The sequence below is a fragment of the Neoarius graeffei genome, chromosome 3, assembly GCF_027579695.1.
Source record: "Neoarius graeffei isolate fNeoGra1 chromosome 3, fNeoGra1.pri, whole genome shotgun sequence".
Classification (NCBI taxonomy): Eukaryota; Metazoa; Chordata; class Actinopteri; order Siluriformes; family Ariidae; genus Neoarius; species Neoarius graeffei.
In genome coordinates, this window is record NC_083571.1 from 74,518,888 (window position 1) to 74,528,920 (window position 10,033).

Below are 10,033 nucleotides of genomic sequence, written 5' to 3' on the forward strand. Positions count from 1 at the left end.
GGGGTTCAAGCTCTCCTCACTCCTCTCACTAGCGGATACTAAAGCCAACAAGCCAGGCATGAACCTACTCCATTTCGTGGCTTTGGTAAGTGTTTGTTTTGGTGAAGTTCCCTTTGATTGTTACCTCAAATTTCCTCTTATTTCATATTTCCCCTCTCAAACAGGAAGCACAGAAGAAAGATGAGAATCTGTTGAAATTCCCAGAGAAGCTAACGCATGTACAGAGCGCTGCAAGGTAACGTACTTCCTTATTGAACCCTGAATGTGGCATAAGATCTGCACTGATCTCCTCATCACCACTGCATATTGTAGAACCCCAATTCCAAAAAAGTTGTGATGCTATGTAAAACGTAAATAAAAACAGAATGCGATGATTTGCAAATCATGGAAATCCTGTATTTCATTGAGAATAGTACAGAGGCAACATATCAGATTTTGAAAGGGAGAAATTTTATTGTGTTTTGAAAAAAAATATGCTCATTTTGAATTTAGTGGCAGCGAAATGTTTTAAAAAAGTTGGGACGGGGTAACAAAAGACTGGGAATGTTGTGTATTGTTAAAAAAAAACTAATTATGCTAATTGTCAACAGGTCGGCAACCTGATTGAGTATAAAAAGAGCATCCCAAAGAGGCGGAGTCTCTCAGAAGTAAAGATGGGGAGGGGTTCACTGCTCTGTGAAAGACTGCGTAGGCAAACAGTGCAACAATTTAAGAATAATGTTCCTCAATGTAAAATTGCAAAGAATTTGGGGATCACATTATCTATGGTACATAATATCATTTAAAAGATTCAGAGAATCTGGAGAAATCTCTGTATGCAAGAGACGAGGCTGAAAACTGACATTGGATGCCTGAGATCTTCAGGCCCTTAAGCGACACTGCATTTAAAGCAGACATGATTCTGTAGTGGAAATCGCTGTATGGGCTCAGGAACACTTCAGAAAACCATCGTGTGTGAAAACAGTTCACTACTGCATCCACAAATACAAGTTAAAACCACATATAAACAATATCCAGAAACACTGCCATCATCTCTGGCCCCGAGCTCTTTTACGATGGACTGAGGTGAAGTGGAAAATTGTCCCGAAGTCTGACAAATCAAAAGTAGATATTCTTTTTAGAAATCATGGATACCACATCCTCCAGACTAATGCTGCATTCATGTGCTATGGGAAGATGATATTTTCCAGTTGGGAAGTGGTATTTACCAGTGTGTTGTGTTCACATGCTTTTGTTGTTGTTGACAAATTAAAGATGGTGGACCAGATTCAAGTTAGCAATAGTTAGTTAGCTATCGTTAGCAATAGCGTCTGCTCTGGATAGGTAAAAACAAACCATAACAACACATTTTTAAAGGAAACGGATTTCTAACGTATTATATTACACTTGTTAATGACGCAACATTGCATAGACACAAAAAACTACCCACTAGTACTAGTAAAAAAAAACTTTAGTAGCGTACAGTGCTTAACATTCAAGTGTCTTGTACCACTCGCCGCCATGTTGAAAAGGTTAAAGTTCATCTCATCTCGGCAACCCGTGTATCAAAATTTTCTACGAGTTGCCGAGTGGAAAATACCACAAGAGGGGGCGTTCATGTGTGCTTCCCATGTCGGTGTTTGGTATTTACCATAATTCCCATAGCACATGAACCCAGCATAAAGAGGAGAGGGACCATCTGGCTTGTTATCAGTGCACAGTTCAAAAGCCAGCATCTGTGATGGTATGAGGGTGCATTAGTGCACATGACATGGGTAGCTTGTACGTCTGGGAAGGCATCGTTAATGCTGAATGATATATACACGTTTCAGAGCAATATGCTGCCATCCAGACAAAACCTTTTATCAGGGAAGGACTGGCTTCTTTCAGTAAGACAACGTCAAACTGCTTTCGACACATATTAAAACTGCATGGCTTCATAGTAAAAGAGTACAGGTGCTAAACAGGCCTGCCTGCAGTCCAGACCTGTCTCCCATTTAAAACATTTGGTGCATTGTGAAGCGCAAAATACAGCAAAGGAGAATCCGAACTGTTGAGCAACTGAAATTGTATATCAGGCAAGAATGGGACAACATTTCTCTTTCAAAACTACAGCAATTGGTCTCCTCAGTTCCCAAATGTTTACAGTGTTTGTTAATAGAAGAGGTGATGCAACACAGTGGTAAACATGCCCCGTCCCAACTTTTTTGAAACGTGTTGCTGACATCAAATTGAAAATGAGCATATATTTTTTCAAAAAACCATAAACTTTCTCAGTTTCAACATTTGATATGTTGTCTTTGTACTATTTTCAATGAAATATAGGGTTTCCATGATTTGCAAATCATCACATTCTGTTTTTATTTACATTTTACACCGCATCCCAACTTTTTTGGAATTGGGGTTATAGATTAACACACTTCCTCTTTCTGTCTTGTCTTGCTTTTCTTTTCCATCCTTCTGTAGGATCTCAGTGGAAAACATTGAAGCAGAATTCTCCTCACTCAGTCTCAGGATGCAGGCTCTTGAGGAGAAGATTCAGGACGATGCCGAGTTGCTTTTGCAGTTGAATCCATTTCTGCAGGTCAGATTCCTATCATAACCTTTCTGTTATAAATCAGATCACACAACTATAATCAGCAAACATCTTCCAGATATTAAATCTTAAATACAGTTAGCATTTTATTGTATTCATCACTGATAAACAAGACAGACAGCTCAACACACTATGTTCACATGCACAAAATATTCCTACTAAGCTATTTACATTGTTAATGAAAATAAATATTCCACTACTATTCCTGTTTACATTTAGCCATGCAAACTCCGATTGTCTAGTTAGTTTCTGTATAACACAGAGGAAACTTGAGGAAAGCCTTACGTTTCAAAGAATGTGCCTAAAACCCGAATAATATTGACATATCCCGAGGAAGAAACCTTTGTCGCATGCACACTTAAGCACAGTGAAATTCATTCTCTGCATTTAACCCATCTGAAGCAGTGAACATACGCATACGCACACACAAGTGAGCAATGAGCACACACACATACCCAGAGCAGTGGACAGCTATGCTACAGCACCCGGGGAGCAGTTGGGGGTGAGGCGTCTTGCTCAAGGGCACTTCAGTCCAAGGCCACCCCATGTTAACCTAATCACATGTCTTTGGACTGTGGGGGAAACCCACGCAAACATGGGGAGAACATGCAAACTCCACACAGAAAGGCCCTCGTCGGCCACTGGGCTCAAACCCAGAACCTTCTTGCTGTGAGGCGACAGTGCTAACCATTACACCACCGTGCCGCCCGCAGGTCTTAATTAGTAAATGCTAAATTCAAAATAAGGCCGGATACGGAATGTCCAAATGCAATATGCTGTTTATACAACCCATATCAAATTCCAAATATTGTCATTTTGTGGAATATTAGTCCAGCTGGCTTTCACTGGTGGTGGAGTATTATCCAGAGGCTTGCATATGGGTGTGTATATTTCTGCTAAAGTTTAAACTTAAACCTGTAATCCCCATATGATTCATTAAATGTATTTCCTCACCTCAGTTTTATGGGCTGAGAGTGTAAACAAATTGCTGGGCTTAATTTGATATATTATACACACCCACTCCTAATGTAGTGGATGTGTGATGTCTGAGATTTCCCTGCTCATGGTTTTGTGTGTGCTGCCTAACTGTGAGATTTTATACCCAAAATTCCACTCGGATGCAGTGTTTGTGAATCTGTTTGGTCTATGACTTGTTCTTTTTGTATTAGAGTTCAACACAAACTCTTCAGGACCTGAAACAACGCAGGCTGGACCTGCGCAAGGAGGGCAGCGTTCTTATTGATTTCTTCTGTGAAGACAAAGCTACATTCAAACTCGACGAGTGCTTCAGGATCTTCCAAGACTTCTGTCTCAAGTTCGAGAAAGCTGTGAAGGTACAAACATGATGCCTGACACAAAGTCCTTCTTGTGGCCCAAAAAGTCTGTATAGAAATTCACAAAGTTCGTATTTGATTTTAACAAATCAAAATAAAAAAACACAAATTATCATTGCTGCACAACTACATGAAGTTATAGTTTCTAATTATACCCCCCGCTCTGAAGTGTGTGTGTGTGGTGGGGTGGGATACTGGTTTATTTACCTCTGTTTGTCTGTATTTCCGTCCGTCCAAAACACCCTTTTTCTCAGCAACCACAAATCATAACCATTTGGTACTTGGTACCAAACTTCAGCTTGGGGTTCTATACAATCTATACCGTTTTCAGGTCTGTCGCACATCGACTTCCTGTTTACCGACTGAATGTATTTACAAAACATATAGAGTGGATTTTGGCGCTATTTCAAGAAGCAAAATGCTATTTCAAAATGACAGTTTACCAGGATGCTTTTTGAAATACCTGGGGAGAGACACTGCTCTTTACTTCTTTCAGGGTTAATTATTTGTTGAAGTCAACATTCATAATAAGTGCCCTATTCTTTCGATTGCTTGCATTCTGATACAAGTGAAAGCGGTGGGTATACATAAGTGAGCAGTAGCTCACAGTTTATCTTGTTTTGATTCAGTGATTAATTTATCACTATCCTGTGTAATTGTTTCTCAGAAAGCTACAATGAAAAAATGGTTGTACTTGTAAAAATAATTGCATCATATTGATTTTTTTTTTATTCATCTTGTCTCCTCCTTCACTTGGTTAGGATAATGTAGACAGGGAGTTGAAGGAAGCTGCCAGACAGCAGCGCCTCCGTGAGCTGGAAGAACGGCGCATTGCCTGGGCTGCTGCCGGTGGGGATCCGAGCAGCAGTGGTAATTTTGGTCGCAGCAGCAGTGAAAATGATGTGGAAGTTCTCACCAAAGACGGCCTCCTAGACTTCTTGCTGCATCCCCGTCCTCACAGCCCCCACAGCCCACTGGGACGCTCTGCAAGCGCCCGTCGTTATCGCCACACAACAACCGAGCGTAATCTCCGTAGCTACCTGGAGCTGTTTTCTGGGTCTCCCACAGCTGACATCACTAAATTCAGCAGCCTTCCACGGTCAGGACGTCCTCACCAAAGAAGGACCATAGCCTGGCTGACCACAGCAGATGACAACAGAGAGCTGGAGCCTCAAAACAAGCTCCATCATGAGAAGCTGGCAACTTCCCCAAAGGCAGAGACTGAACCAATCAGCCCCCTGGCTAGATACTCTGTGTCGGGCTACACTAGGGAGACTGATGTTTATAGTAATAATGATCATGCAGCTGTTTCTGAAGGTATAAATTCTTCTCAGCTAGGTCACAACAGGAACTGGGTGGAGAAATCTCACGATGTTGGACACATGAACGTTAGTGTAGAAATACGCACATTGGTGTCTGGGCCTCAGCCCTTTGAGCTGTCAAATCCTAATAATAATGATGATAATAATAATAGCAGTTACACACCACAGGATAACCAAGGAGGTATCGCTGTGACAGACATAGAGAAGGAAAGAGACATTCCAAAAACACCTTTTCTAGACACCCCTCCATCCAGTAGGGGATCTGTGGGAACACCACAATCAGGGGCAGTGTATGACACCAAAATAACTTCTCTCCCGAGAGAAGAGGAGGAGGAAAACAGCACAGTCTCCTCAACAACATGTGACACACCTTTGCCTCTTGACCCCTCATCCAATAAGAAAGCTGTTCCTTACATTCTGGATTGCACTGAAACTGATTGTTCCATCATGTTAGACTTTTCAGAAATTGAGAATACCCCTATCTTTAAAGAAGGATCTCAACCTGACATAAAACCACAGGACAGCAATTTCCACAGTCTCCTTCAAGACCCAAGTTCGCTTTCTTCCAACTTTGAATCTTTGTCCACCAATGATCCATCTGTGTCAGTATCTGTTGATGAACCATTTGAAGAGAAACCAGCAGAAGATCACCCAGTTACACCATCTGTTACCACAGACGAGGCAGACAGTGACAGCAGAGAAATGGTAAAAGGTAAAAAGGTGGGTGAGAAAGCAGTGCAGATGTGTCGTCCTAAACCAGCCAACCTGAAAACTAAGACGCCATCTAAACCTGCTGCCACTCGAACGGGACGTCCTGCAAGAACCCTTACACCAACTGAGACCAGACACTTGCGCAAGGTGGTACCAATCAACAAGGCAAGTCATTCAGGCAGTAATGCTAAGAGAGTAGAGAAGTCTTTTGGGCATAAGAACACAGAACCAAGACGTCCGCTACGTGACCAGAGCATGCCTGCAAGAAAGGGTGACAGGCAGGGTAGACCAGCTCGCCATTCTAGCCTTCCTCCAGAATCCAAGGCAGAAAGAGGAACAACCACAAGTGTTGCAGGTTCTCAACGGGCTCAAGATTCCACTCCACACAGGCCTTCCATAAAGAAACCACCTGCCAAACCTGTCCGAAATATCCCCAAACCTCCAGTAGAAGAGAAAATGTGTCGCTCTACCATGAGAGCCTTGGCGCAGGCTCAGGCTGTATCTGACGCCAGTGCTCCTCCAACACCAACCCATGGCCGGAAGGCTGCCTCACCCCTGCCAAGCTTTGCTCGTAACACTGTTGCTTTCTCTTCTAGAGCCAAAAAGGACGTGGTCACACAGCCTGCACCAGGGACTCCATTGAAGAGTGCAACCTTATCAAGAACTTCCTCGCTGAAGGGGCCTTCTGGAAGTAAAGCAAACTCTGTATCTAGTGGACACTCAGCCCAGGGTGAGGATAAACCATCTGGATCTTTAAGGAAGGTTCAGAGTGTCCAGGCCTCTGGTCGAAAGAGTGGCACAACCCCACCACAGACTGGGCAGGAACAATCCCGAAAGAGTAGCAGTTTCTCCGAGAAATCATTCCTGATTAGAGACTCCACCACTGGCAGGGTTCTCAAGCCCATTTGGAAGTAGAACAGATGGACAAAATCGCACATGCTTACAATCTCACGTGCTTACATTTTTATTTTATTCATCATCTAAGACTTATCTGAATGTATCTAAAGCCTTTTACCTGTAGCTGAAGTTCTACGTATTGAGCTAGTTTTCCAAAAGAGACTAGCTGCTGTCAATATTTGACAAACAATTTTAGTGGTAGCACTCCATCCATATAAGGATGTTATTGATGGCCTTTTTAACAGCAGACATTAAATGTTGCATCATCTTCACACTTCAATCTCCATTTTCAAACACGGATCCATGGTTGTCATTTTTCTTTAATTTGTAATATAATAGTATACTTCCTGAGATGCTGAACTAATTATAGTATGACTAATTTTGAAATCTCAAACCAGATGCAAAATGCATATAAGCCCTGTACGTCAGGGTGAGGCACTCTGTTCAGGAGAGTTTAATGAATTTCCTGAACTAACGCACTTGTTAAACCTGGTTCAGTATTTGTAAGTCAGGTTCAGTCATAAAGCATTTCCACTGAACTATGCAACCCAAGTACCAGTGCTGAATATGGTTACCTTTCTTGTCTAGGTGCCACCCAAGCTAAGGTGAGGAATGTGGGTGGGGCTAAAAGTAATGCAGTGCATCGACTGGTCACAGAATTAACCTTATTAATGTCCCTGGCTATAGTACAACAATCTAGAATTAGGGTTAGGTAAGTAGTGCAGCAACCGTCATGAACGATTTTATTTTGCTGTTGAAAGTTTTTGTTTTATCAGACTGAAAAGGCAACACAGTTTTGTCCAGCAATTTCATATTTCAGTTTTGTTTTCAATCATTATTAAAAATATTTTTTTTCTTATTGCTATTTAACTTCATTTCAATGTCCTACCACTGATCAGAGTAAAATCCACCATCTAGAATTCAGTCCAAATCCTAAAAGTATTCTTTTCTTTTTTTTATTGTTTTCCTTTTTTTTGTGCCTTCCACAGACATTATGGAGCACAACACCCTAATTAATGCTCTACATGTGTCGCCTAGAACACTGTCCAAGATTCAGCCAAATAAAGTTCACTAAAGATTAAAGTATTGGCACTCCTGCCTGTATTTACATTCTGTATTTTCACTAAATATTTCACACTGGTGTTTAGTTGTGTGTGCTGCGATTAAAATAAAACCTCTCTGTCTATACTTAGTGTGTATACATAGTATGTATTGGTAATGTGTATGCGTAGTGTCTAGGCATAGTGTGGATGCGTAATAATGGGAAACATGCACTAGCCCAGGAGAGTAGACCAGAGGGTATTCCACAAAGTGAACTAACTCAGTAAACCCCAGGCTAACTTCAACAAACCTGGCTGTCTTCTATCAATTTTGTTTCCACAAAAGAAGCTCATCATAAGCCCCGCTGAGTTACTATGGCAAAATGTTATTTTGGACAAACCTGCTGCATGTCAGTTTAGTTTTGAAGCCGAGTTTAGCTTGATGAATTCCATTGCCTAAGCCTTGTGCTTTTATCGTCTGGATATCTATATCTTGTGACAATTTGAATTTCCAACTGGTCGAAGTTTTCTTGCCATTAATAAAACAAAAGAAAAGAAAGAATAAAATATATTTTTTCTGATATCCTGCCTGTGAAGGAAGAATGCTTCAATCTAAAAACCATGGCTTATGCACATCAGGAATCACATGAGAACCATTTTAATAATAATGACATGTTTGTTGACCTTGGATGCACATTTTCATTAGCTTTACTGATTTTCATTCTCAGTGACAGGTTTAAAACCTTATTGATTTGTAGCATTCTTATTCGTGGCATCGATAACTCACATTTCAATAAGAGGATATTTAAAAATCTTCTCCAAATCCATCGTCAGTATATTCTGACATCGCATAAACACAGTAGACTCCATAAAATAGACCACACATGAAGATCTTGGTCTGAGTAACATTCTGGAATTAATTTCTTACAGCAATAATAACAATAACACGGTTTAGGAAAATCTTCAATATTTTCCAAATGCAAAAGATTAAGTAAAAGTCAGAATTTAAAAAAAAAAAATTGTAAATTTCTATGAACACCATACACGAAATAAAAGTCTGGCCTTAAATTACAGTCATAAATAAATAGAAATAAAATTATAAATAACTCCTCAGTTCTGTGACTTAGTCATAGTCTACTATTTGTTTTTACTTGAGATCAAATTTGTAATAAACAATTTTGAAAATGGAACCAATTTAAATGGTCTTATAGTTTGTTTTAATTATATTTTCGTACATATTTATTCTGTTGTATATTTCTGGACACGCTGGTTCTCGACATTTGTTGCTTGCCGAGGTGTTGCTTTTATTTGCAGTAATGTTTTAATACTCGTCATATAAGTGTTTAATTTATAATTCTAAATTATAATTATTAGCGTCAGTTGGAGTGAATAAAGCTACTTGCTTCTTCTTCTGATTTCGGCTGTTCCAATTAGGGGTTGCCACAGATCTGTTCCGCATATTTGATTTGGCGTAGGTTTTACCCTTTACCCTCCCTAATCTATCCGGGCTTGGGACTGGCGCCAAGTATGCACTGGCTTGTGCAACCCCAGTGGCTGGGTATTTTGCTTAATCTGCATGTCTGAACTGTGAGAGGAAACCGGAGCACCCGGAGGAAACCCACGCAGACATGGGGAGAACATGCAAACTCCACACAGAAAGGCCCCTGTTCGAACCCGGAACCTTCTTGCTGTGAGGCGACAATGAAAACCCCTGCACCACCGTGCCGACCAATAAATAAAGCTGCTTGCTCATATCAGTATACCTTCACTCCACTGTTAGGGCTGATTTAAATATCACAGAAAACCTCCCTGCATTCAGTTTGTTGTGGATCTCAGTGTTCAGTGGAAAAGCTTTAGCTTTACAAGTGTGTTAGAGCGGGCGAGTGGACTCCAGGACCAGGGTATGTACCCTGCTGTGTCGTGTCTCAGTGAAGTGCGATGACTTAAACGTGTTCTGTGCATGACAGATATTTATAATTAGTACATTTAAAATGCATAGGAATGTTCAGATCCACACTAGTGTTGTAATCTGAATTCAGGACTTCAGTGCTGTCTACAGAAAAGCTGAACATGTTTAATGGCTGCTGTATTGCTTTTAATCCAGGATCTGAGCTGCTACATGATGCTGTTTTGCTGCTGTTAATACTGTATTTG

General features: G+C 40.8%; 1 protein-coding gene across 2 annotated transcripts in view; it reads left to right on the plus strand.

The window, feature by feature from the left end:
• Positions 1–8,027, plus strand: part of fhdc1 (FH2 domain containing 1) — a 45,857-nt gene extending 37,830 nt beyond the window's left edge. For both annotated transcript variants that reach the window (XM_060917310.1, XM_060917308.1), the window contains 5 exons: positions 1–85; positions 165–235; positions 2,446–2,563; positions 3,745–3,909; positions 4,671–8,027. The exon at positions 1–85 is cut by the window's left edge and continues 23 nt beyond it. In XM_060917310.1, coding sequence (XP_060773293.1) covers positions 1–85; positions 165–235; positions 2,446–2,563; positions 3,745–3,909; positions 4,671–6,857 — 2,626 coding nt within the window. In that variant the 3' untranslated portion in view covers positions 6,858–8,027. The remainder of the gene's footprint in view (positions 86–164; positions 236–2,445; positions 2,564–3,744; positions 3,910–4,670) is intronic.
• Positions 8,028–10,033: the final 2,006 nt, after the last annotated feature.